General features: G+C 46.6%; 9 protein-coding genes across 9 annotated transcripts; 4 read left to right on the forward strand and 5 right to left on the reverse strand.

Annotated features, from left to right (window-relative positions):
* Positions 1-469: 469 nt before the first annotated feature.
* GGS25DRAFT_518120 (ribosomal L29e protein family-domain-containing protein) lies at positions 470-901 on the reverse strand (the record flags this gene model as incomplete). The annotated part of the gene is made up of 4 exons (XM_049263486.1): positions 470-505; positions 591-693; positions 774-825; positions 895-901. The coding sequence occupies 4 exons, from the start codon at positions 899-901 to the stop codon at positions 470-472; spliced, it is 198 nt and encodes a 65-aa protein (XP_049119991.1).
* Positions 902-1225: 324 nt separating this feature from the next.
* GGS25DRAFT_475299 (mitochondrial carrier) lies at positions 1226-3170 on the reverse strand. The gene is made up of 4 exons (XM_049259699.1): positions 2642-3170; positions 2018-2565; positions 1710-1947; positions 1226-1624 (listed from the first exon to the last, which is right to left on the reverse strand). Exons 1-4 carry the CDS (start codon positions 2743-2745, stop codon positions 1492-1494), a joined length of 1023 nt encoding a protein of 340 aa, XP_049119992.1. The 5' UTR covers positions 2746-3170; the 3' UTR covers positions 1226-1491.
* Positions 3171-3447: 277 nt separating this feature from the next.
* Positions 3448-7374, forward strand: GGS25DRAFT_475304 (cysteine proteinase). Its single transcript, XM_049259700.1, has 2 exons — positions 3448-4181; positions 4234-7374. Exons 1-2 carry the CDS (start codon positions 4164-4166, stop codon positions 6979-6981), a joined length of 2766 nt encoding a protein of 921 aa, XP_049119993.1. The 5' UTR covers positions 3448-4163; the 3' UTR covers positions 6982-7374.
* Positions 7375-8425: 1051 nt separating this feature from the next.
* Positions 8426-10112, reverse strand: GGS25DRAFT_518123 (uncharacterized protein; the record flags this gene model as incomplete). The annotated part of the gene is made up of 2 exons (XM_049263487.1): positions 8426-8540; positions 8605-10112. 2 exons carry the CDS (start codon positions 10110-10112, stop codon positions 8426-8428), a joined length of 1623 nt encoding a protein of 540 aa, XP_049119994.1.
* A 7939-nt stretch (positions 10113-18051) lies between these two features.
* On the forward strand, positions 18052-20706 carry GGS25DRAFT_475368 (putative alcohol dehydrogenase). The gene is made up of 7 exons (XM_049259701.1): positions 18052-18692; positions 18788-18842; positions 18909-19055; positions 19116-19677; positions 19732-19760; positions 19815-19907; positions 19982-20706. Exons 1-7 carry the CDS (start codon positions 18611-18613, stop codon positions 20076-20078), a joined length of 1065 nt encoding a protein of 354 aa, XP_049119995.1. The 5' UTR covers positions 18052-18610; the 3' UTR covers positions 20079-20706.
* GGS25DRAFT_119348 (tRNA-splicing endonuclease subunit Sen15) lies at positions 19915-20706 on the reverse strand. Its single transcript, XM_049256106.1, has one exon. The coding sequence runs from the start codon at positions 20531-20533 to the stop codon at positions 20099-20101; it is 435 nt and encodes a 144-aa protein (XP_049119996.1). The 5' UTR covers positions 20534-20706; the 3' UTR covers positions 19915-20098.
* A 989-nt stretch (positions 20707-21695) lies between these two features.
* On the forward strand, positions 21696-23684 carry GGS25DRAFT_475369 (uncharacterized protein). The gene has a single exon (XM_049259702.1). The coding sequence runs from the start codon at positions 22097-22099 to the stop codon at positions 23243-23245; it is 1149 nt and encodes a 382-aa protein (XP_049119997.1). The 5' UTR covers positions 21696-22096; the 3' UTR covers positions 23246-23684.
* A 140-nt stretch (positions 23685-23824) lies between these two features.
* Positions 23825-25425, forward strand: GGS25DRAFT_119371 (uncharacterized protein). Its single transcript, XM_049256107.1, has 2 exons — positions 23825-24000; positions 24076-25425. The coding sequence occupies exons 1-2, from the start codon at positions 23917-23919 to the stop codon at positions 25249-25251; spliced, it is 1260 nt and encodes a 419-aa protein (XP_049119998.1). The 5' UTR covers positions 23825-23916; the 3' UTR covers positions 25252-25425.
* Positions 25426-26836: 1411 nt separating this feature from the next.
* Positions 26837-27698, reverse strand: GGS25DRAFT_119407 (yippee). The gene is made up of 3 exons (XM_049256108.1): positions 27396-27698; positions 26928-27216; positions 26837-26880 (listed from the first exon to the last, which is right to left on the reverse strand). The coding sequence occupies exons 1-2, from the start codon at positions 27492-27494 to the stop codon at positions 26983-26985; spliced, it is 333 nt and encodes a 110-aa protein (XP_049119999.1). The 5' UTR covers positions 27495-27698; the 3' UTR covers positions 26837-26880; positions 26928-26982.
* Positions 27699-27771: the final 73 nt, after the last annotated feature.

Raw genomic sequence — 27771 nt, forward strand, 5'->3', positions numbered from 1 at the left:
ACTAGTCAATAGATTCAATGGCAACACGAAATGTAGCATTTCGGTATGTTGCCTAGCCTCCATGCACCCTTGCCTTAGAGCAGGTCGAAGCACGGGTGTTTGGTAATGGACTGGCGAGTCAATCTCGGCACGAGAAGAAATATCCTTCAGCAAATAGGCATGGGGTAGGCCTAGAGCTGTACACACATATGCCTGGGTTTTTTTTTCACGCATGATTAAGTTTGGAACAGCTGCACCAAGTTCGAGGGGTAAGGGGAAAACCACGAATGGCTAGGAACTTGAGACGTGGGATTGGTGACCGTATTTCATTCGGTTACCTCATGGTCTTCACCGTAGAAGATCGTGCCTGGATACAAGCAATAAATGTATAACCTTGACTCCATGATCGTGCCTCAATGCCCCCAAATTTGCCCTGATGCGCATTCGCGAAGTCGTGTCTCGGAACCTAATATTGATAATATTGGCCACCTCATGCCGTCTCTCGCTTGCCCTCCTTTAGTTCTTTCTGTAGAGATAGTTAGTAATCGTTCTCTAAGGATATTAAGCAAGAGAGCAAGCCCCGTTTCAGTAGCGGTAGGCGAATGACATACCAGAGCGCGCATCGTTCCGTGCAGAGCATGTCGATGGTTTCTTCGGAACTTGGGGTCGGTTCCCTTCAGAGACGGGTATCTGTTGGTCTTTGGCTTCTTGATACTGCGCGTCGATTTAACAGTTAGAGGATTCGATACTTGATACGTAGTAGATATTTCATGGATATAGGTGAGTTGACATACCCGTTACGGTGAGCCTTGCGCGACTGGTTGTGCTGCGACGAGTTCTTGGATTCTAGAATTAAAATGTAAGCGATATGACTCTGATATAATGGAATATATCATTATTTTCACTGTAACTTACTCGCCATTGTGACTGTATTTGTGTCGGTCGGTCTGTAGAAACACGGAAGTCGACGATGATTAATGTTGCCAGTGAAAAAGATGTAAGGTGGTTTGGTGCGTTTGGTATTGCCCAGTTCCAAGGTTGTGGGCAGAAAATTAAGCGAGCAGTAAAGCCACATGAGCATAATTACATAATTCCGTGGCTGCGAGAGGGGCTCTAGCCTCAATAGCTAAATAGGCCCATATATTATTTATAGCGTCAACGCTATTTTTGTATGCCTGCTTACATACGTACCGAGGCAGCTGTCAGCAGTGAGAGCACTAGTATTCCGTACGTTCAATTGATTTGACAGGCTGATGCAAGTGTCTAACAATATTCTCAAGAACTCCAGGAGAAATTGTGGTTTCGGTAATATATTCAACGTTCCTATGGGTTTATCTTGGTAATGCCATTAATACTCCGAACTCCCAAACCAATTAATCGACGCATCAATGCAACCATCCCGTCATCCTCTATATAACAGGCATTATATGTATCACAGATCTGTCTTTTCCAACTTTCGATTGACCTCGCGGAATTTCTCTCTAATAGGGAAATGCTGAAATATCCATCAGGCTATTTGGAAGTGATAGGAATGGCGACCTTGGTTTTAGAAGCAGCGGATGCCGCCAATGCCGCCGCCTTAGCGAGCTGCTCTGACCGAAGCTTGCGGACATATCTGAACAGGATGATAAATAGGAATTCCATTCTAAAGGACGTCATTAGTAATGTAATTTCAGGAATATTGCCTAGGTACCTAGGTAGATATCCATATAGACCAAATTGGGACTTACCGCTCTTTAGTCATCATGAGTATTCCTTGTACTAGAAGGCCTTTTACGATTTGGGGCCCGATGCCTTTGAAAAGGCCCGTCAGGCCTTCGTGCTTGATGATGAACTGCATTACCTCGACAAAACCCGTGAAGGGCTTGCCTTGTCGTTGTGGTGGGGGCTTCGATTGTAGCCCAACCTTAGCAACTATAAGTGGTTGTGTCACAATGGTAGCTAACGCTTTCGACATAGCGCCGAGGACTAGAAGATCATAATTAGCCTGACTCTTTCTCCATGTTATCCTTGGCCAAAGGATGGCAAGGTAACTCACGAAATGCTTCTCCGGCGGTCAACCGAGTTTTCCCAGGGAACATGGCCCCCTTTAAACGTTCGTATGCGCCATATGTGATAGCAGGATTAACAACCAACACCAAACTGGCCTTCAATCCTCTCCAAAGCCCAAATGCACCATCCTCGCTCTCAATGACTTCGCGAGCCGTTTCTATGAGACCTTTCCTGTCCGCCTTGCTTTGTGTCTGCTGCCTCGTCGTAACCACAGCCACTGGGATTGTACATATTTGAGCGACGGCGCCGGCTAAAGCGCCAAGCATCAACTCAACAGCCGTGGGAGGTGGCGCAGGGATCTTTTGCGCTTTGAAGTAGAGCTCTCGCACAGTCGAGTACCAGTAGAAGTAGGCAAAATTGGTAGAGGCGACACCCAGTAGAGCCCCGTTCATGCCTGCATATAAACCTTTAACTCCATCTTCGGCGACAATTTTGGTAATTGCATCCCATGTCGAGTGATAATGGGGGTCGCCCGAGTGTTCGCTCGTGTCTCCAGGCTTCCGTTTGACTTGGACTTGGAGACGTGTTTTCACTCTAACCCAAGGGATAATTGATTAAAATTGGGATTTCGTATGATGGCGACAATCTCCTAACATTGGTGTTTACTTACATATCAAGAGGGTATACCAGCGCATTTGCTAAGACAGCGCCGGTAGAACCAGCTACAGCGAGTCCCCACGATGGTAGTGGAGCTGGTTTTGACTGGACAGCCATGGCGACTAGAGAGAAAGAGAATAAGGTATTCTAAGGGAATAAGGAATATATGTACCACCGAGAGGGTCGCGTTTCCAATATGTACCTAGTATCTGTCTAGAACAGAGGCATCCAAGATAATGCAATTCGAATGCTGAATTAAATAGGTAGGTGCTTGGACTTTCGGGTAAAGTGGTGGGTGTATGGTTTATAAAAAAAAAAAAAAGGAAAAGTCGAACACGTCCAAATTGTCAAGTTAATTACGGCAACAATACATTGATTAATGATATATGAGTTGAGGACCAGTACGCATTTTTGTGTAATAAAGCAAATGCAAGATGCTACTAAAACAGATGTAAAAGAAAGATTTACGATGAGCTAGAGCCAAGGACAATGAAGCTATACTGACGTTGTCCGCGAAAACCGGAAGATCTACTTTAAAAAGGTCGCAAAGCCGAGTTTAAAAAGAGAGCTTGTGAACAATGAACCTCGGTCATATTCCTATCGGCATCTATACGGTACCTAGGTACCTACTGTAGTCTGTGTCATTCAAGGGTCCAGAATTTAAGTTCTTCTAGTACATAGTAACTAACAGGGTATCTTAGGAAGAGGGGCCTGGAGCCTGTAGATCCACTCCGGGACTATGTTAATCCATTATCTAGGGCTCACCAGAGTTACTTCCATAATTACCTAATTATACATTGCAGATGTAAGTACTTCGTAGCTCCTACATAGCTAGCACTTCCCAGGTCAATCAGATCAAAGATCACCTGTAAGATTCAAATGCAAGTTTCCGCTTTTATACCTCTGGTACGCCTGGCGGACAGACGGCAGCAAAGAAGGACCAATCATTAGCAACTGTTGTTACAGTACATAAACTCATCACGCCGGATTCACGACCATCATATTCCCAGCTTCGTAGCTGCGAGGTAACGGCAGGTAAAGTTTGTCTGTCCCTCAAGACAATGCAAACAAATATACGATATTTTCGTTTCCCTCTTTATTTCATCATCATCATTTAAACCCTCTTGTTCCTAGTACCATATGTACCCTGTCGACCCCTTCCTCCCCTATACGTACGTGGTTGAAACTTATAGGTTGGGTTGTCTTCAAGAGCTATGTCAGCTATATGTGTTGTGACGGGGGCTGTCTCTTTGGATACCTGACATATCTCGTTGAACACAATCTGATAGTATACCTATCTCCTATTACTTCTTCCATGTACTGTAAAACTTAGACCGCTTTAGCTTCTTGGAAGTTGGGGGTTATGGTGTTGTCCTCACTTGCCAGCCTTAGCTAACTTGGGGGTCGTGCCGTACTTTCCCTTGCTGATCTATATCCATATCAAATCCGAGTTCTCTACTTATCACCCAGACACATCCGGTTTGCAATCTCAATGTTATCATAGTCTGGAATAGACAACCACTTAATTACATACTATGGAGGCCTTGGCAAAGGTGAACACCCATATTCCAGTCATCATCTTCAGGTCTAATAGTGCATATATAGGATCGTGAGGCATTAGCCTCCAAAACACATGGCAAAGAAGCTCTCGATCACATTATAACAGCTGCTGAGCTGTACTTCAAAGCTGCCCAAGAGGCGTCCAGCCCTGAGGAAAAGAAGCGCCTCATGAAGAAGTGTCAAGCTCTTACCTCGCAAGCTGAAGCTTCTAAGAAGTCAAATCGACCCAGGGGTAGCGTAGTGGCCACAGAACAACGTCTAATGCTGCCACGACAAACACGCGACATCCCGAAAAGCGAACAGGCTATCTTGCTTCGCGGTTCTCGCCTTCATGGAAATGTCTTTCCGCCTTGGGAATCAGACCCCGGAGCAGACGAGTTCAATGGTGATCTCTTCTACGACAAGTCACATCTCTCCTTATCTCAACGTCAGATAGATGTCTTCTCTGGTTGGAAGAGACCACAGGAGATCATGATTGACCGTGGTTTTCTACCCAACTCTAACGAACAGTCCGATGATGATCTCATGAAAGCCCAGCAGGAATGCGATTTCGTTCAGGACATAACGACGGATTGCTCAGTCGTTGCAAGTCTTTGTGCTAGTATTCGCCTCTTGGGACCCGGACCTAAATCCATCCTGCCGGCCTTAATGTTTCCCATCGACCCGGAGAATGGGCAACCCAAGACCTCCGCCAACGGGAAATACGTGTTCCGTATGTTCTTCAATGGCTGCTTTCGAAAGGTAGTTATCGACGATCGACTACCCACGTCTTCAATAAACCGCACCTTTTATGTAGTAGACCGCCAAAATCCAAAGCTGATCTGGCCGGCCTTGATCGAGAAGGCATACCTCAAGGTTCGAGGCGGTTATGACTTTCCGGGTAGTAACTCAAGCACCGACTTGTTCACCTTGACTGGCTGGATCCCCCAACAACTATTCCTACAGAGTGATGAAATGGACTGGGACAGCGTGTGGGAACGCGTCAAGAAGGCCTACGACTATGGAGATGTAGTTGTTACAGTGGGAACTGGACGTCTTTCGACAGACGAAGAAGAGACATTAGGGCTAGCGGGCGAGCATGACTATGCCGTACTTGACATGTTCGAGGAGCCCGGGTCCAGAAAACTACTAGTAAAGAATCCCTGGTGCGATGGTCTCGCATGGAAGGGGGTTGCGTCATCCGAAGTATTATCTTCACGGACAGCATCCCACCATTCGGCTGTGCTAAAGCCTGGCTCATTTTGGATCAGTTATGATGACGTGGCGCAGCACTTCGAGTCGCTTTACTTGAATTGGAATCCGAGCCTATTCACGAAGCGCCAGGACCACCATTTCAACTGGGAAATCCCCGACAGCTCCATGGCCGAATCCTTCGCGCACAACCCCCAGTACTCCATGTCTGCCGATGCTGAGGGTCATATCTGGATTATCCTCAGCCGCCACTGGCAGGATCGAGAGCTCGACATCTTGCGGAGCCAACGTACTACCAGCACTACTAATACTTTGGCTGAAGTTTCAAGCAAGCTCGGCTTCATGAGCATATATGTGTTCACCAATGCCAATGGCAAACGTGTCCAGCTGAGCAGCCAGCCCCTATTTCGCGGGAACTTCGTAGACTCGCCGCAAACTCTTGCGCCTCTTGAGGCTGCCCCCGGCGTCAAGTACACTATAGTGGTGGCCGCCCAAGAGCTACCCTTACCAAAGTACACCTTGACGCTCTCTTTCTTTTCGCGTGCGAATTTGACTGTCGCCCCTGCCGAGCCTGCTCTAAAGTACTACACCGAGCTCAAGAGTAGCTGGACACGTCGTACTGCCGGTGGGAACAGCGACTCCGCAACATACCTGCAGAACCCACAGTTCAGCATCACGCTCTCACGCGCAAGCCCACTCTCACTTCTAATCTCCACGGCTAAGGAAGACCTCTATGTTCACGTAGATCTCGTCTGGGCGCGCGGTGACCGCGTCACGGCCCTCGGTAACCGCGATGTTCTCGCAACTTCGGGCGACTACCGGCGTGGCTGTGCGCTAGCCGAAAGCCCGCTCGTTGACCCTGGCACATACACAGCCGTGTGCTCGACGTTTGATCCTGGCTGCCTTGCCGACTTCACCCTGCGCGTCGGCTCTGACATCCCTTGCACTATAACCCCGATAGCCGCCTACGCCGCGGGTCGCCTGCGCACTAAGCTGCCCGATCTCGCGTTTCGTCCGTCCACGTCTACGTCTACCGCCACCTCCATCACCGCTTCTATCTCAGCCATGTCATTGAACGATACGGAAACGAATGTCGAGGTTCATAAGAAGAAACGCATTGCCGTGTTCGTGGATAGGCTCACCCGTGCGAGTGTAGTGATTACGAGAAGTCGTTGGTCTAACACTATTGATTCTACTCCCTCTTCTAGAGGCGGCAGCGGCAGCGGTATTAGCACCCCGCGCTCCTACCCCACAGTCCGCGCCACGCTGGAGTACGGCACAGGCCCCGACAAGTTTATCCTCGCCTCTACTGACGGCGGCGACACTATCAGAGGCGATGGTAATTACAGCAATAGCAACAGCAACAGTAGCAATAATAATAATAGTAGTGGCGAGTTCAGAGAAGTCGGCGTCAACGGCCTACGAACCCCAGACTTCGACATTAACCCTGCTGCTACTGCCCGCCTATGGCTCGTCGTCGAACAGCTCGGCTTATCGTACCACTCCGTGGCCACCGCCGATCCCGCCCTCGACGCTCTACACGTCGATATATTGAGTGATGCGCCTGTGCACACTGGGGCTTGGGAGACGGTTGATGATTGATTATTTTATCTGATTATTTGATTAGCTGGGTTTATAGTATAAAGTCATCGCTTTCTATACAGTAGGGGGTAATAATAATACAACGTTAGAGAAAGTTGCTTATTACCTACCTAGGCAGCAGTGCACTCAGCGAAACGAAACAAAACAAAACAAAACGAAACTACCTATTTCATGAACACGAATATTAAGATACTTGGAAGGAAAGAAAAGGGACATAGAAAGAGGAAGAAGGAAGAATGGATAGGAGGTATATGCAAACTACACACTACTAGGTACCTTACCTAAGTTAGACAGGTAATTAGTTACCTAAGTTATATATATACCTAGGTACCTAACCTAGACCTAGATAGAATACGCAGATCGCACAACATGACTTTCATCAGACATTGTACCTATATAAACGAGGTATTGGTTAGTACTAGGTAGTAGTACCTAGTAGTAGTAAATCAAGTACATGAAAACCTACCTAGGTAGGTACCAACCTTGGAAGGGAGGTAACTATGTGAAGCAAAGTGGCTCATACTACATACATACATACCTGCTTTTTACTCAGCGAGTACATAACCCCAGCATGACATGGGCATACCTACCAGCATATGCATCTATTCCTCCTATTCAGACCACAACATACATACATAGGTACGCAGGAGCAAAGTTTTAGGGGGGAGGGAGTAGATATATGTGATAACATAGATATTTCTTTCATTTAATTTTCTCCACGCCAAATAGCAAACACCATGGGAACTGTTAAGTGTCGCTATAAGACGTAAACATGGCGACCTACATAGGCTAGCCACGGATTCTCCCCTCTCCATCATCAGCTGCTCTGAACGAGTGGGGGAGAGGGGGGAAGCTGGTATTTCTTTCGCTTGCAAGTGTGTCTGTGTCTTTTGTGAATTTAACAAAAATATCCTCCGCCATGTGGCACTGTGCCCCCCTTTCAACTATGAACATGAACGAATATAAAAAAGCATATGGTGTTTTCGCCGGGTCAGCTACCTAGCTGAGTGATAGTCTCCTCGTAGACAGTCGTAGTTTCGTGGTAAAACTCCCCTCTCAAGAACCCTCGCACCTCTGAAAAATGGGTTAGGGGGAACAAGCGAGTGAGTATAAATAAAGCAAATGGATGCGTGGAATGGTGAAAAAAAAAAAAAAAAAAAAAAAAAAGCAAATAGGGGGAAAAGGAAAAAGTGCGCCCCTTTGTGGTATATTCGTCTTGCGCCCAAAACGCCTGCTCCCGCCCATTGAGGTTTGAATTGCAAAACCCACTCCTCAATCAAAGTCAACACAACAACCTGAGTCCAACTGTTAAGACTAACCGCCCCCCGGGATATCATCCTCTCCATATGTACATCTAAGATTCGAATGGCAATATATCGTAGCGTCGGAGGCAATCATTCCTCACATTCTTCTCATTTTCGTTACTTGGGTCTCCTAGCAAATGCTATGGAACAAGGCGACGTCTCCGTCCCCGGTTTGGGCCATCTGGACGTTGGGAAAGCACGTCACGTAGGGCTGGATCCTCCTTGTCTTTGTCGGTATGATGGACTCGAACGTGTCTATTTCAACAATTAGACATTGCCCGGTTTTCCTGGGTTAACAAGAGAAGCCAATAGTTCTTACCTTTGTAGATTATCCGGCCTGGGATACTTGTGCTCCCGATCTGGACAGAAGGGGCACACGTAACCAGGCGAATCGTGCACAAGTCCATGTCGGATCATCTCGTTTTTTCGCTTGAAGCCCTTCCCACCTTCGCTCCGCGGACAGCCTTTTACAGAACAGTAATGTGGCCTGGCGGAAGAATGCACGTTCGCATGCGAGTTTAGCAAATACTGCGTCTGAAACGGGGGTGCCATGCAGCCTTGTACCGTGCAAATGAATGCGCCAACTGGGTTTGTCATGTTGTCAATACTCATCCGCTCCGTTATTGACGTGGCAGGGGTTGAACCATCGGCATTCGGCGTGTCTGCGTTACTACCGCTGCTGTAGTCCAGTCCAGTCCGGTGATGGCTCGCACTACTGCTGCTTGAATAGTAATAAGGACTCATGGCAGGCAACGTGTGGACAGGAGAGGGTATGCCTTGCCGATATGCCTCGTTCGGTGACATCGGAGGAGGTGAGGCATGGCTTCCGGATATCCCACCCATACGTGGCGGACCACTTGGAGGAGAATGAGGGAATTGAGCATGTCGTATGGATAACTCCTTTGGTGGGCCTGTGAGCTGATCCAGAAGTTGAGATCTGATAGATGGTAATGGGTCGTGGCTAGTTGAATCGGATTTCGGGGATACTTCTTGGATCGGAGGTAATTCACCATGGCCAGACGGAGGACTTAAACCGGGAGGTGATCGAACATTGTTAGGATGCATCAGAACCTGACCTGGTGCATATTGCATGGGTGAATATATCTCCTGCGATGCCTGCGAGGAATACGGGGATATTGGCGCAGCAAGAACAGGTCTATTAGTATCTTTCATGGCACTATCATCTGGTGCGTCATCTTTTCGAAACCCCTGCGCCAACTTCGTCTTTTGCGCACCGCTAGGTTCATCGTCGGGGTGTTGCGAATCGTCCGAATCGACACTCTTCGTAGCCGCTTTGACTGCAGCAAGCATGTCCACGGCATTTGTCGCGAGAGACCGCAAGTCTACGGACCCCGATCCCGATGCATCGGTAGGACGTGAGGTGTGGTGCCGTGCAGGAAGAGGGGACATATCGTGACTCCTGCTGTCCTCCTCATCTCCCGACCCATCGGCGGATTCTTCTGTATCCCCTTTACTATGATCGTCGTCGTCGTCGTCGTCGTCGTATTGAGCGAGAGGTCGCGACCACGCCTCGGCGACTATATCGGGACGTTTTCCACCGTCGAGATAGTGGATCAAAACAGCATCACCGAGGCTCGGACGAATCTTTTGTCGACGATTAGAAGACTTCCGACCGGATCTAGGAGAAAGACTGACTTTAGGGAGAGGTATAGCCGGCGGGGACGGTGATGGCTCAAGCTTGGGGCGGTGAGGTTTCATCAAGGGACTGTTCTGAGGAAACACGTCATCCGGATCATATACGTCGCTAGCTGAAGGGTCGTGAGTGAAGGTTGAACCGACGGTCGTCATGCTTTCGCTCATTGGCATGGAATGGCCGTTACTCACGCATTTGGGGGCTCAAGTCATCATAAGGGAAACCAAGAGGGGATTTGCCAATTTCCGTAACGGGAGCCAGGACTGATTGCGCCAACGTGATTCAACACAATCAAAAGTGGCCGTCAACCTCCCATTCGCCCGTACCTGGTAGGATATTTAGGATATTTAGGATATTGTTTTTTGTGAATTGCGATATATTACTCAAATGTGCAACACGGGCGTGCCAGAGTCGACTGGAGAAGCGGGCTCAACCGTGAGTAATAGTGACACAGGACACTGGGTTTGCCCACCGCAAAGAGCCGCACGCGAATCGGTGGGTACTTGGACCCTATCGCTAGAGTATGGGGTGGTCGCGCGCTATCTTGCCTAGAGTCGCGGAGTTCCTAGGCCAGAATGCGCAATGATCGCAGAGACCCAGGGAGGGGGGGGAAGACAGAGAAATGTGCCAAATAAAGTAGAGGGAAAACAGGGAAATAATGAATGGAAGGGGCTCAGTTAGAATCAAAGCTTGGGGGGGAAGGATGCGGTTAATGATGGAATCAGGTTAGACGAAAGGGAAAAAAGGTACGGTGACAATAGATAGACGGCAAGTGTTCTTGGGGGGGAATGGGGGGGTTTGGAAAGGATGGTATAACGGAGACTAGCTTCTAAGGTGGATTTTGAAGTTCACTGCCAAGGTATTAAAGCAGTATACCCTCGTGCTCGTGACCGCCGAAGATTCGAACTTGATATTGGGGTAGCACTATGTAGGTACGGATGGATGTATGGGATTGTACGGTTCTGTTGCTGTTTCTGGTGGTCTTGCTGATGTAGGTGCCGATGCTGGTGCTGGTGCTGGTGCTGGTGCAACTGAAAGCTTCGTAGTAACGTTCTTGTAAGGCAGGGCAGGGCAGGGCAGGGCAGGTCTCGTCAGGTTCTGGTCTGGTCTGGTCTGGCCTGGTAGGGGTAAGTATGTAAGGTTTGGCGCAAAATAATGTAAGGCGGGGAGATGCTGCGGAGCCTCGTCTTTTTCTTTTTTTTTTCTCTTCCCTTTTTTATTTCTCTCGTGGTGGGATGGGTAGCGGATGGGCTGGGGTTTAGATGGGAAGGGTTCTGTAGCTAATAGTGTCAAGGTAGGTAAATTATATGTATGTACTACTTGGTAGGTAACTAAGTACTAGGCAGCGTGAGGTATGTAGGTTAGTAACTTGACTGGGTTAAAAGATGGGACAAGATGGGAACATCAAAGCACAGGCATATGTAGACCAAACATCTCTCTCAGCTACATTAGTATCCTATGTAGGAAAGCCAGAGCTACTACATAGTAGGCAGCTGCTAAGGTTAGGCCATTTAGGTTTGTATAGGTAGATACCTTGTGCTGCTAGGTAAGACTGGTAATTGGTAAGTACATATACCTGGCAATTACCACTGAGGCCAATGGCTGTATCCTTCAATATTGGATTTGGTGCTGGTAAAACCCGATGGGATCGGATCAGTCAAAATTGCCAGATTGCGCTGTGTGATAAGGTAGGTCCAAAGGGCAAAACCCGCATTTAATAGGACCGGGGTTAACTGTGTATAAGCTTTCTGCTTGTACAAACGAGCAGGGGGTCTCTATCATCTATGTAAGTAGGTTATGTACGAGGTTATGACAACACCTAGGGTAGGTATGTAGGTACTATTCATGAATGTATGTGCATAGTATGATAGAGTATGTATCATTGATGTATGTAGGTTAGGTATGTAGTAATCAGGTCAGAAACAATCCTTCTTTCGTCATGTTCGTCCTTATGTATTTCTTGAATTTCTTTCTATTGGGAATTTAACTGGTAGTGTGAGGGATAGGACGGAATGGTAAAAGGCTACAAATGGAAATGATATGGAAGGTCCAGCGAAACAAAAGAGAACTCAAATGACATGATTAAAATTAGATAGGGACGTTGATATAATTAACGGCAGACAATAAAAAGCACGTAAATATAATATTGAAACTCAAGTGCTACATGTATGTACATATGGATATTGCATAGTGTTATGGTGTATATATGCACGGGTAGACAGCATTTGAGCTTTACATAAGTAAGATACTAACTATTAGTTATCTATTATATTAGCTGTTGATGTATGTAATCTGGGAAGACAAGAGACAGGGACGTGGTACCTACGATGTAGGTATATGGGTTGAATTCCCCGCTGATGATCGATAGGGTTGATGGCAGGAGGTTGAATGAACCAGGAAGGAAGAGGCGTGCGGCGAAGAATGCGGCTACGAGTGGATGATCCAAGAACTGGATTCATGGGAAGGTTCCAACTTCCCAGGTCTAAAGTTACAACAGTACCTGCTAAAGCAGTACCTACACACTCTAGGTAGGAGTATGTATTATGTCAAGGGCAGTACATAGCACATGGCACTCTTCTACATTGGAGGGGTTCAGTATTGCAAGTATCATACTCCAAATTCTACATCTATAGCATGTACATACATAGCTAGGCCGATGTAACTAGGCACTGCGGTATATTCCAGGTATGTACCCTCCAAGATGCCTGCCGGCGGCCTGGGTTTATCCCCGTATCCGCCGTTTTAGTTCAACTTTTAGTCAATTTATTCTTGCGACTTCCACTGGTTCGGATGTTACAAAGCCTCATCAATCCTTCCCATTCAAATCTTGCCCCAGATTGCGATGCTGCTTCCAAGTGCACAGCGCCGTGCAGCGCGGCAACTAATAGCCGAACTAACTGTAGGGTTTGGGGTCTAGAAATAATTATCATTGTTACTATTAACATTCATTAAAGTTCATTAAACCTTGGAAGTTGGGATTCATGTACCCTTGGTCCCTTAGGTATTGTAACAATTGTACATACCTAGTTAATTGTACATTCATGGATGTACTGTAGTTTCTATTCTTTAGTATCTACTCTTTAGTCTCTGCTCTTTAGTCTCTACACTTTAGTCTCTACACTATCATTGAATGAACTATTTATTGGGCACATAACCACATACCTAAGCCAAAGTCGGATCAGATCAGTCAAGTCAAATCAGGTCAGGTCAGACCAGGTCAAGTACACAAGTTGCACAATGCACAGGCCACTGGGCACTTTTCGGGCAGTAACCAACAAGGACAATTGCTGACCTGTTTCTCATTCAGGTAGAGATGCTTCTCAGGTGCCTACATACCTAGGCGCCTAGGTTAGGTACGTAGGTAATACATGTATGTATATACCGTATGTAAGACGATCAGAAATCGGCCACGGGTGATAATAATGCGAATACAATATTACTTCGATCGACGAGTCTTTGCGTCCACCGGAACTGGGGTACGAATGAATAGAGTGGGAATCTGGCTGTCAGATGGGGATATCCAGCCCGGCTTTTTGCGGGGATAAAAAGGACACTGGAGCAAAGCATTGCGGCGGTGCCGTTATAGAGTACCTACCTACTACCTACTCCATACATGTAGGTTACTTCCAAGGTTAAGTAGGTAGGCAGGTACTAGGTCAGCTAACTATCTGGGTAGTATTGGAAACTTGCGGCGGCCCCAGATAACTATGGCGATCCAATATGTATCTTCGGAGGGGTGTGCTGATGAAACTCCCATTCGTCGTTTATTCGGACGTCGATTCATTCAAAATCACAAAACGAACCTACACGATATATACAGTCATTAGTCGAGTTAAGCAATATGAAAGAAAAAAAAGGGGGGCCGCTTAGTAGAGCAGGAGAGGGTAATTAGTTGAGGAAATGATCAAATGTGTGCATGTGTGTGAAAGACACTCACTCCTGTCTCGCTGGTATTCACTTTGCAATTTTTGGGGGTAACTTGTTCGGCATGCGCCCTCGGTTACCCGCCCTATATTGCGCAAGAGTGAGCAGATGCAAAACTTACCCATCGATTTGTGTGGGCGTACATGTCGTCTATCTCTCTCTTTCGTTTTCGTGTAAGAGTGTAAGTATAAAAAACGACGCGGCGGCGCAAGTTGAATCCACAAGAAGACCAGGTATTATGTGCCTACCTAGGTTAGTAGGTTAACGAGCATTGAACACCTCACCGAGGGACTATTATAGGTAGGTTACGACCTCCAGCTACATAATATCTAGGGCTACTTACCCATTAGAAACACCGGTGCCGCAAGATCCTTGGGGTGAGGTTTGCGATGTTCATCTAATTATCTTCTCAGGTCTACAATAATGCATATACGATGGGGCTGCCAATAATTAAAAAGCTATCAATAGCACAGATATGTCGTCGACAAGAAAAAAAAGGTGGGATTGCAAACGAATTTCGGTATTTAACACTATGAAGAAACAATTAACCTAGACGCATCGTGGCATGGAGCGAAGGCCTAGCCCTCCAGCCATGACGTGGACTTCACAATGCAGTCCTAATTACCAGCCTACATACTATGTAATGACTTCCAGGGCTACATATCACATATCGCACGATGATACAGCCGCATCTGCAAGCCGCTGACCGCAAATCAACCCAGTGGTGCTCGAAATGCATGGGTGCCTGGGGGAGTAGTATTGTCTTGTCTTGTCTTATTAATCTACCTCTTACTAGAACTAGAATGGGGAGGGGATGGACGGATAGGTGTGGAGGGTGGAGGGTAATACGACCGAGACAAGAAATGGGCTAACTATTAGGTATCGAGTCGATAGAAACATTCGGACACACACAAAATGCGTCTCCCGTCCAGGTTACCAAACCTTGGGGTTGTAACTTGTGATCCTAGTGTAGTTACGGTCACAGAAAGAGGAGAGAGTGACTTACTTACAGGGTCTCGTTCTTGTGGGGATTTTGATTTTTGGGGGACGGGGAAGGGTAACTTGGTATGGTATTGTATTGTACTGTAGGTTACAGTAGGTAGGGAACTTGGGAGGCCTCTTAATTAGCAAATCCATATTAGAGGACTTGCCCAAAATGGAGTGAGCGCGAGAGGATTCGATCGCTTTGATAGCCTATGTCGAATCTTTTTTTTTCCCTCTTTTTCTTATTTTCCCTTCTTTTTATTAGGTATTATCATTCTCTTTTCTTACGTTGTACATCGCCAATCAACACCGAGGTATACATATCTAGGACTTATAAGTTACAGTATACGCGGGCGAAAGAAGTGCCCAGCAAGACGCAGGTTTGCTAATTAGTATACCTACCTACCTATTCCGACGACTAAGATTATAGGAGAGTGTGGAATCTGTGGATTAATCAAGTAAGTAGTACAGCGACTCCATCTTAAGAGAGCGGGAGACATCAGTAGGTAAGAAACAAAAAGGGCAAAAATCCCCATGATCCGTCATCCCGTCTGAGTGAGATGGAGATATGCATTTCTTCTTCAAGTGGGGTGGGAAGAAGAAGAAGCCGAAGAAGAAGTAGAGAAGTTGATGGAGGGCAGATGGAGCTCCGGTACCACGCGAGCGCGATGCCTACCACCTACTCCATACCTTCGCCAGCATTTCACCTGCATAAATGCCCTCAAAACTTAGTATGTACCCTATTTCGTGGTATTCGTTCCAAGTTGTCATCTTGGGTGGTTGCAATATAGTTACCTAACCTACATACCCTACATGTAAGTATGTACTTTGGCCCAAGTAGGTACAAGACATACATACCTATACCTATACCTATACCTATACGCATTGCACGCACACACGGGATGGCTGGGTATGACCATTAATACCGCCTCATAAGATTTCATCTTGTTTTGTTTCAAGTTTCTCTTATTTATGTATGTAGGTTAATAGGTAGGTACATACATGTCATGTGTCTGTTGGGAGCATTAGGAAATTCCGGATTCCTTCCCATCTTCTATAACCCTAGGTACGAAGTATAGAACAAATAGAACAAACAACATAGTTAACCTATAGCATTATAACTATTACCCATCTCCCACTTTCCCTTTCATGAGGATGTGTTGAGGACACACACACACACACACACACTTTCACCCCCATCGCATGATCCTACTAATATCAATATTCATGCTTGCTTGCTTGCCTACTTCCTCCCTTCCAAGAGTTTGCTTTGCTCCCCCAAATCCAATGCTACTCGCGCACGACCCGGTCTAGGTCCGGTACGCAGGACGAAGATCGGCCATGCTTCGTTTTGCATTGCCAAAAATGCCAATAGGAGCATCTTCTGGCTGTCTTATTATGTCTTATAACTGGCTACCCAATCTAGCTATCAGACCCCTTATGACCTTACAGTATGTACAATACATACCTGCACGACCCCAAAGGAAGGACAAAACCACCTGTTTTTTTGGGGGGGGGGTGTTTTTTTTTTTTTTTCTGCTAAACGCCGTCCGCGGCTGTGTTGGTTTTGATTTTGATCATATGAACCTATCGCCGTCAATGGGCAATTACCATTTGATTTGCCGGCAATGCAAATACTTAAATGCATGAAGAACTCAAGTTTCCAAGCGATTTGGCGGATCCATCCTTTTTTCGAAAAAAAGAATACCCACCGGTTTACTACATGTTTCCGGGTATTTGCATCGAATCCTGTCCGTCTACCTATTCTACATATCTATCTATGCTATGTATCTATCTTGGGTCTGACTACGTTGATGCGTGCTGCTGCTGCGCGGGCGGTGGTTCGTACGCGCAGCCAAAGGGGGCGGTGTCCAACTAGCTGGAGAGGCTCAGCGTACGAGATGCTGCAGTGTCCAAACCCCCCCGCCTCCCCCCTTCTTCGGATCATCTGGGATTGTATGTAAGTAGGTATGTAGATATGCAGAGAGATAGGATACCACGGAATATATTCTGAAAGATAACCGCCATTCCATCATCACTTTCCTACAGTACATACCTACATACATACCTAATTACTGGGAGTTACGTATGTAGGTCGTTTCAAAATGACTTCCACCCTATCCGCATGCAACATGTCGCCACTCTTTTTTTTTTTTTTTTTTTCTCAAGTTCAAGTTCAAGTTCAAGTTCAAGTCTTACATACCCCCCCCCCCTCCTTTCGCTGAGCCTCCCTATGAGCCGCACCTAACCTAACACATGTCTTCCCGCAGTGGTCCAATGAGATGGGGGAGATGGGGGAGAATAAGGGTAGGACCGAACAAAGTCGTACAACCCAGGGGAGAGGGAAGGAAGGCTAGGCCAGCCAACCAAATCTGATGGAATAGGATACATAGGTTAGGTTAGGTAGGTAGGTAGGTAGGTAGGTACCTAACTAACCTAGTGACTATATGTAGGTAAGCTGGGCTAAGTACATACATACATGCGCACGCCAACTGAACTGCGGCGACTGCCCTTGGACGCCATAATCAGCAGCTTGACTACCTAGTACTAGGTTAGGTTAGATGAATACCTTATTCCTTCCCGCATGAAGTGGCGCATTTCGCATTCGCTTGACATGAGTGTACAATACAATGGTATGGCATGTATGGATTCTAACCCCAGGCTAGGTAGGTAGGTAGGTAGCTAGGTAGCTAGGTAAGATAGGAAAATTCCGATTCTTTCTTACATTGTACCTACGAAAGCCCCAAATCTACAAGAGGCTTTTCGATCTATCTACTACATATGTATGTAATTATATATGTGCCTTAGTAAATAAAGTTCCGAAGATACGAGTTCGGCAGTTCAAAAGCAGAACAGGGGTCAGCCTCGATTAGGGGAAGGAGGGGGGAAAATGTCAGCGGAATTGGTAGGAGTAGTTACATACATACATACATACATACTAGGTATTGTGCGTTCCATGCGGTACATATGTATAATCCGCTTCGACTCTTCATCTCTGAACACGTGGAGTCGAATGCTGGCGGTAACTAGATACATATATCAATAGATAGGTAGGGCGCTTGCTTGTCTACTACTATTGCACCGCAGAGCGCGAATCAACGTCTCCCCTCCCCAATTTCCCATATGCATTTTTTGGGGTCATTCCCCCTCCACTTACTAATAGTCCTAATCAATGGTTAGCAATACCTACATGATATGATATGATCCAAAGTGATATGATTTCTCTCCATCTTGCACGATTTAGCCTACATACCTCACCTTGCCTTACTAACCTAGGTACAATACCTTACCTATTTCCATATGCAGATTTCATAGAACTAACCCCCAAATCAAAATCCTCATGACATCCACATAACGTACCTATGTATAATAAACTAGGTTAGGTATTATACTATACTATACCATATACGTAAAACCCTCACGCCAACGAACGGATCTTCGTACGAGATCTATCTATCCATCTATCTATCTTACTACCTACCTACCTACCTAGTACTTCTGTTATCCCATCATTGCCCCACCCCGGATATGATTCCCCGCATTCTAGAATGTCGAGAAGGAAAAATGACTAAATAACTTATTAGTCGACCCGAACTCGGCGCGTCCCCGTACAACATGTATGTGCAACACCTACCTAGGTATACAGTAGGTGAAGTGATAAAGCCGGTATCTACAGGTTACCAGAAGGACATAGGACAGCAACGAACCACTGAGATCTCATTTGAAATTGCCGAGGCGTATTGCACCGTATCACCGTCCAAAGATGGAGCTGCCGCTTACGATGAATGCCGTTGTGTTCGACGGCCCGTACAAGGTTTCGCTTCAGCAGAGACCGGTGCCTAAACGTGAATCAAGCCAGCTCAGCCTTTTGATTATTTCTTGCCTCTCTGTGTGGCAGCAGCACCAAGTACGTATCTCAACTAACATGGCTTTATTATAGTACAACATGATGGAGACATTGTAGTCAAGGTTAATACAACAGCTCTCTGTGGATCGTGCGTAATTACCCCTTTCCATCGCACGTGTGTGGTCAGCCTCCTAATACTCACAACCCCCTTTAGCGAACTTCATGCTTTCCGAGGCCACCAGCCCTCTGACACCGGATTCATCATGGGCCACGAGTTCACCGGTACGGTAGTAGCTGCGGGAAAAGATGTCCATTCGGTTCAGGTTGGCGATAAAGTCGTGTCCCCTTTCACAGTGTCCTGGTAAGATCCTCGGGATTCCATATATGGTGAATGTGGTTAGAAAATTAACGCATTCCACAGCATGAACTGCTTCTACTGCAAGAACGGATACACATCTCGGTGTGACCATAGCTTATTGTTTGGCTCGGAGAAGTTGGATGGTGCTCAAGCTGAATATGTACGCGTACCTCTTGCTGATGGCACGGTAATGAAGGCGCCTGCCGAGATTGAGGACAATGCCTTGGTCCTTATGGCGGACATATTCCCGACGGGCTTCTTCGGCGCTAGAAATGCTTTCAACGCCCTTGGGTCGCAAGACCCTTCCGAAGCCACTGTCGTTGTCATTGGTTGTGGACCGGTTGGGTTGTGTGCAATAGTCTCGGCCCTTGAGTACAAGCCAAAACATCTATTTGCCATTGATAGTGTTGACAGTCGCCTCGAGCTAGCAAGAAGCCTCGGTGCGGAACCTCTTAACTTTATCACAGGTAAAGAGACTATGATTCCTCGAATAAAAGAAGTTACAGACGGGCGAGGGGCCGATGCAGTTATTGAAGTAGTTGGTTTCAGCCCTGCCCTGAGGACTGCGTTTGATGTGATAAGACCTTTTGGCTTCATAAGCAGCATCGGCGTCCACAACGCCGAGGTGAGTATAGCCCAGGCTACGCTTAGCTGCGTACTACGACTGACTTGTTCTTAGATCCCTTTTAGTGGCGATGATGGGTATAAGTAAGTGATGCCTTATTCCACTCCCTTGCTTTGCCTTGACTGATATTGGCGTAGCAAAAATGTAAGGTTACAAATGGGGAGGTGCCCGGTCCGGTCGATTTTTGCCGACGCACTCAAAGTCCTAGCTAAGAACCAACATCGGTTCGGGTAAGTGAACCCCTTCTAACATGTAGACTCAGGTAATGAGAAATCTGTCGTAGCTGACAAGTAAATTCTCATAGATTCATGTTCGAGAAAATCATGCCTCTTTCTGGGGCTGTAACGGGATATGACTTATTTGACAAGATGAAAGTCCAAAAGGTCGTCTTCAAGCCGTAGCTGGATGATGAGGGGACATATTAGTTCTGACGAGGTTTGACAATGCCATCATGCATAAAGTAATAAACGATAGTGGAATCGTCATGTATCGTAGCTAGCAAAACCCTCTTGGCTCGATCTGGAGATGTTGAGGCCTGTGGTGGCATAGAATCGAAAACACTTGCAAACGACCTGAGAGTCCATTTTTCAGCTAGATGAGTCGGTAACACCCATTCGACTAAAGGCGCTTCTGTAACATTATCTTTAGGTTTCTGATGGGACTTGAGCATCTCGATTTGGTCGTCTGGATGTAAATAGAGCTGATGTGGAGGCAAGCCGGAGATCAGTGGCCTGGGCAAAAGTGAATTGTCCACGGGGGAATGAGTTATGATTTGTAAGTCTGTCCAGTCATGTTGGTATCGAAGATTGTCAAGCACTGAAGCTGCAAGATGTTCAGCTAATGTCTTCTCTGCCATTATGATAAGTTTTTTTTTCTTTTTTTACAATCTTTCTCTGTCGTTTTTTCCCTTTCCTGTTATATTTCTGCAACTAGCTGCTTTTTTACGTATCGAGTGTCATAAAAGTGAGAACCTTTTTGGCAAAATACCTAAGGTTACTAGCAACAGAATTATGAGCGGTGTAAAGCGGCAGATCTCTAGTTTACATAAGCTGCATGATAACCGCACAGACAATGGGACTAGAAGTCTAGAACCTTAAGCTGTGGGTACTTACATATATGTATGTGCCTAGGTTAGGTATGTATGAGATCTTTAGATCGATGTCAACATTTAAGATGTTACACAGAGCATTTGGGTTGTGAGTATGTGAATATGTACACAAGTAGGCGCCAATCAGGTTTCTTAGATGACATCAGAATTATGTGATAGCTTCACAAATTACACAAAATACAGCTATGTACCGTTAACAACTGGCATTGCGCTGGGGAATTCAACGAAGACCATATACGAATATAATATTCTAACTATAGGCTGTTGCGAATCTCGGTAATATCTCCGTATTTCGTTTTAGCCAGTGCATCTTAGAGGCATATTGCATCAGGATAGTCTGACTGCCTAGTAACATAGTTACTACCTAGGGTATACTATTTTATTTATATGCTCAGTGCTGTTCTTTTTCATGTCACTTATGGGCGCTGTGCCGGGAATTTATCTGCGTCATGTTGAGGCGCAGATCTTACATAGTACCTAAGGGATCTAGAACATCGAACATCAGTAGTGTAGAACAACAGCCGTTTTGTAGTTGCAATACGCCTATAGCACATGCCAAAACACGTTGTTCCTTGCACATGTGTGTATTTGATGCCGCTGCATCCGTGACTCTGGACTTCTTATAAGTCTCTATCTGTATTTATTTATATACATATTAATAATTACATTGTAAATCCATGTCAAAGCTTAGCACTGAGCTTTAATGTTGTCGATAGTACTAGGAATAGATGATAGTAAGCCACTAAGGTACATAGACAACTAATAATTACTTGACCTCTTTAGGCGTGCATGTGGGCGAAACTCGCACCTTTCAGCCAATCACATTCTGTTACAGCCTAAGAAGACCATATGCCAAGGATGTTCGCTGCAACATATGCGAATTGTGCGAATACTCGTACAACATGGGAATCCTGACCAGGTACTTACCTTACCGTACGACTCTTTTTTCTAAAATTCCTGCTTCACCTCTTTCCATTTAGTATTTACAGACTATTCTATTGTTCTGGTTTCTTGTTTTCTCAATTGCCAGCGTTCTCGTTATTACTCTATCTTATTATTGTCTTCCTCCTCTCTACTCTATCATGGTAATGGGCTTATAACCTGACTCAAACGATCTAACCTGCGTGGTTACTAAATCGGTCCTTCGTCTTGGTGGCTCCCGAACTACTCGACTCGTTTCCTCATCCGCCACCTAATACCTTCTACGACGTCGCATCTACTCTTATCGCATCTATTTCCTCGTCGCTCAGTGTTCGACTAAAACCTTCGTAGCCTACCGAATACAAATACGAGAATAGGCAGCATCTAAAGATGCCACCAGACTCGCCAAGGATATCCAAAGAGGGTCAGGTTGACGACAATGTTGAACGAGCCACGACAGTTTCGACTGCAACCGAACAAAATGCTTCTCTAAGCCAACGCGCGGCTGCCCCGACAACCCAGGCGCTGGGGGACGCCGGTCCTGCGTTTTTCTCTAACGCGTCTGCATCGAATCTCGAGTTGCAAGAATATTCAAATGGCTACCACTTTCCACCGAAATACCCCATCAAGGAGCAAATCCAAACGGGGCTTGTTGCATTCTGGGACTTCTACAACACTGGATTCGGCTTCTTTCTCACCATCTACTCACTCAATGTCATAGCCTGGGGTGGCATGCTTTTCCTCCTGCTGTGTAATGCGGCACCAGCGATGTGTTGGGTCAACGGCAGGTTCGATTGCAACGATATCGATTCCCAACGTCGCATATGGATAGAAACAGACTCGCAAATACTGAACGGACTATTCTGTGTTACCGGGTTTGGTTTGGCACCGTGGCGCTTCCGTGACTTGTACTTTTTATTGCAATATCGCCTTCGAAAGGATCAGAAGGCTCTACGGAGACTCGCAGGAGTGCATCGGGGCTGGTTTCGGCTTGCGGGTTCTGAGAACCTACCGGTCAACCTTGGGCCAAAGAATATCGAAGAAACACCCGTTAATTTCAACGTTGACAGCGTACCCTTTCCCCTGACCAAAATGCCGGATGCACCACCAACCGGGATTCGGGCACCTCCTACCAAATTGTGGAAGCTGGATTTTGTCATCTACTTCAATGTTGCCAACACGTTCCTACAGGTTGTGTTATCATCATTCATGTGGGCATTGAACCGGTACGATCGACCAAGCTGGTCAACTGGTCTCTTTGTTTGCCTGGCATGTATAGCTGGCGCTACTGCTGGCATTATGTCGGGCATAGAAGGCAAGCATGTCAAAGCTACGGAAGGTGTTCCGGTGACCAAAAGGGACATTGAACGTCTAGCGCGCGATAAAGAGTTGGGCATTCCCCATTTCAATAACATCGGCGACAAAGACCCCGAGATAGAAAAGGAAAAGGCAAGGAAAAAGAAGCAAAAGAAATCGATTGGAAAGTCGGAGAGGTCCAGTGTGGCAACCGATAATGAAAGGCAGGCATTTTGTGTTTAATCACGGCGTTTTTGAGGTTTTATAGAGCGTGTAGCACTGTTTTCTAGTATATACCTAACTACCTGTCTAGGTTAGGTGTCTACGTATGTAATTTGCAGTACATTTATGAAATTACTGTTTTCCAAGGAGGAGAAAAGGGATAACTATATCCAAGGAGTACCCAGTTACTATTTAATCATGACGGTCATGTTCTAAGGTGCATGCGCAGGTACATAATGAAAGACTGCTCACGCGATGCGCATTTCATTCATTAAACGAGATTCGATGTTAGTCACATGTACCTATCAGGTCCTATACCTATCTAGTGCATATTAGGTAACAGGTATGCTCATAGTAGGTAGTTATGTGGTCTTGTGGCTGAAAAACGACGTTATCATCAGTTCAGCCACGCGGCCAATGCTTTCTGATCTGCTTTCTGATCTGACACACTACATGTATGTACAACCTTCGCCTCGTCTTCAACTCAAGGGGCTTCAATCAAGTTAGTAGAAGCTCCGTCACAGCTTCTGCATCTACTATTAAAGGTTCACTGTCGCAATTCAATCAGAAAACTAGCATCTCCAAGTTATTGACCTACAATTGTACTATCGTCGTTTATCCCTCTTCCGGCTGGCACGAGATTCTTTAAGGGTAGATAGATAGATCACTTGGGTGAAGTTACCATTCCAACGATGGCGTCCAAGGCGCTCATCCCATTCCTGGTGGGCATGATGCTGCTCACCGGAGTCGTGAACACGCTCTTAACCAAGTATCAAGTAAGTCCTATTATGACCCTATAAATCCTATTAGCCCGCAGACCTCGGCAGCCTTGCTAACCAATCACTGGACAGGATAACCAATGCGTCCGCGATTGCGATAGTTCCGAACCCAAGGATCGAAAGACGTTCATGCAGCCCGTCCTGCAGACGGCACAGATGTTTGCGGGAGAGTCGGCGTGCTGGATTGTCATCGGCCTCATGTCCCTCTACGAACGGTACACGAGCAGAAAGGATCCCAAGGCAAATGGATACCAGTCGGTTGCCAACGGCGATGCAGACGATAACGATGATGCCGCCAGTATCAACTCGGAAGCTCCTCTTACTGGCGGTGCACCGGCCAAGCGTACCTCTGGGCCCGATGGCCTTCTTAGGGGTTACGGAATTCTCCTGTTGGCGCTACCTGCTATTTGCGATATCCTCGGCACGACGCTCGTTAACGCTGGTCTTTTCATGGTCGCTGCTTCCATCTACCAAATGACACGGGGCGCGCTCGTGTTGTTCGTCGGTCTGTTCAGTATCGTCTTCTTACACCGCAAGTTGCACCTGTTTCAGTGGGTATCCTTGGTCGGTGTTGTAATCGGCGTTGCCCTTGTCGGACTTGCAGGTGTCATCTGGCCCGATTCCAAGGCCGAAGCCACCGATGTTTTGCTTCAAGCCGTTGATGATGCGACCTCTACCGAGGGACTTCTCGCTGCCCTCGGCGTAACTCTGATCGCTGGTGCTCAGATCTTCACTGCCTCTCAGTTCGTCCTCGAGGAGTTCCTATTGGAGCGTTCCAACATCGCGCCTCTTGAGGTCGTGGGCTGGGAGGGCTTGTTTGGTCTTGCTGCTACCTTGATCATCATGCTGGTTATGCATCTCGTTGTCGGAAGAACTGATGCTGGTCGCTACGGCATGTTTGACATGGTCGAGGGTTTCAGACAAATGTTTGATTACCGATCCATCTGGGTATCCAGTCTCCTCATCATGGTTTCTATCGGCGGGTTCAACTTCTTTGGTCTTTCCGTCACTCGCAGCGTCAGCGCTACGGCCCGCTCAACTATCGATAGCTGCCGGACCTTGTTCATCTGGATGGTCTCCCTCGGCCTCGGATGGGAGTCCTTCAAGTGGCTGCAAGTTGCCGGTTTTGCGCTCCTAGTCTACTTCACCTTCTTGTTTAACGGCGTCGTCCAGCCACCGTTCGAGTTCCTCCGCCCCACAGAAGAGGTTGAGGAGTTGCTCCCCGAGGAGCCTATCGAGCATAACTAGAATTTGTCCTTGGGCTAGTACTTCCTAGAAATATCTAGGGGCATTGCCGACTTGATTTATTATAGCACACAAGTCCTGATACTTGACATTGTGACAGATTCGGTTGTTTTTCATGCAAATGGTATATCGCAACTGCATTGGATGGCGTTTGTTGGTGTTCATATCGTTGTCATTACTCTCTGGGCACTCTGGTTTTTGTAATTATCACACATTCTACTGATCCAGACGCCCTCGCTTTTATGTTCCCTGGATCATACTGTTCTGTATACTATAGGTACCCACCCACCTACCTACCTAGCTAACCTAGGAATCTAAGTTGGTCAGGTAGGTAATCGTACGGAACATACCTAGGGTACGGTACGTATTACTATTAGGTACCACCTACATATACTAATATCAAGAGATTGAATATTGATACAAACGCATCTGCAAATTCTGTTTGACCTATCTAACCCAAGTGGATTGGATGATGCCAATACTTGTTGGGAGGTTCCGAAGGGGAGACTTGTGAAATACATACATACTTACATACATCATACGTATATCACGGGATTCAAAGTAGTTGTTGGCTGTGGGTATGTAAATACCTACCTAGGTAGCAACTTCTTGCCATGCGTAAATTAGACACCTACCTAGGTTAGGTTAGGTTAGGTTAGGTATATCTTACTAGCTATCAGGCACCCTTTTCACACACATACGCAAGCGAGTCTATACCTACCTACATACCTAGGTAGGTACCGAACTTGCTATAACTATCGTCAGAAATAGGATAATAATATATAGACGTAGTACATAGATTCATTTCATCTCACTATCCATCCAGCCTTCTTAAACCGAACTAAACTAAACTAAACTACTTTTTTTCTTTCTTCATCTATGGCATCAAAGAACCACACACCCCAAGCCATAAGATAAGCAACCTAGGAAGAGGGATATTCTTCGAAGGGCCCAGGCCCATCTTGCTGAACGCCCCTTGGTAGCCATGTTTTGGAGATGGAGTATGGAATTCGGAATTCGTTGATTGATATCATTTGACAAGACCAGGCATACGGGGAAACCTCCTCCGCCAAAAAAAGCGAAATTCAAACGGAGGAAGGAAGATAGATCCCTTTGCCGCTCCCTTGTCCTGCTCCGGCCCTGCTCCGCCTAGTCTAAAAGCCACTGTTCCCAAAAAAAAAAAAAACAACAATAACAAAAAAACAACACCATTGAATCAGTGCCCAAACCAGCCAGCCTGCAGAAACCCCGGGAAAACGCCTTCAACCTACGCATACCCATGCATACCCATGCTAACGGAAAACGGCGAGAAAAGACAAAAAAAGAAGAAGGAAAAAACAGGAAGAGATATACTGCCTTCTTATAGACGAGAGTTCAGTCATGTCCCTGTGTTGAATGAACCCATTCTCATGTTACTCGACCCGCCTCTTGCCTTGGTTTTGCCTTGTCCTCCTCTGCATTGGTTGGTTGGTTGGTTGGTCGGTCGATGAAGCAACGCAAAATAAATCGCTGGCCAAAACAAATCCATACGACCGAACCCTTCCCCCTGCCAGATCTGAACCACGGCTATATCGTCCCAGCTGGGTTCATTTCCGTTCGGCCGATCGTGAGACAGATATGGATGTATGTTGGCTGGTAAGGTAAGGTAAGGCAAGGTAAAGTAAGTCACGGTACAGTACGGTAGTATAGGTAGCGGGAGCCGAGCCGAAATCTTAGCTATGGATCCATCTACATCTAGCTGACGCTGCACAGCAGCTCGGCCTCGAGGATGAACTTCCCCTCCTTGTACTTCTCCGAGGACTCGTAGGCGCGGTCGTACTTCCACCCCACGGTCTCCTTGCACTGCTTGCAGGTGATGTCGCGCACGATGTGGCGCCCCGTCGTCATGCTCCGCTCCGAGGGTTCGCCGGCGTCGATGTTCACGACCGTGTTGAATAGGTAGGCCTTACCATGTTGGCCGCGGAAATTCTGCACGTGGGGGAAAGGGGGAGAGGGGGCGAGTCGTTAGTCAAATGGGACTGAAACTAAAGAGAGAGAGAGAGAGATGTAGATGGAGATGTAGGTATAGATAGGTTTAGATATGGATACAGATTTTTCTGGTGAATGGAGGGTAACTTGGGGGGGGGGGGGGAGAAATGATGCCATACTCGACTGATAATCTCATCATGGTTTGCGAGGTGGGCTTTGCAGTTCTTGCACCCATAGATCCTACTACAGTTGAGATACGTGTTATATGCGAGACCCATCGTGCCCGAGGTATCCGGAATTGACGAGCTGCTATGACTAGCTGTTGGTTGATCTTTTTCTCGTAGATGGTTCGATCGGAGTAGGGCTCGCTTATTTTACGGTGATAGATGGTGGTGGTGGTTTATCGGTTTGATTATACGGGCAGTATGCTGACTCGGAGAGAGAGAAAGAAAAGACAATATGTATGTCTGTATGTATGTAGGTAGGTAGGTAGAGAAGGAAATCAAAGAGTCTAGGTGCTCAGTATGTATGTAGGCACCTAGTAGGTAGGAACTG

This window comes from Hypoxylon fragiforme, assembly GCF_022984875.1.
Source record: "Hypoxylon fragiforme strain CBS 206.31 chromosome Unknown GGS25scaffold_2, whole genome shotgun sequence".
NCBI classification, from domain to species: domain Eukaryota; kingdom Fungi; phylum Ascomycota; class Sordariomycetes; order Xylariales; family Hypoxylaceae; genus Hypoxylon; species Hypoxylon fragiforme.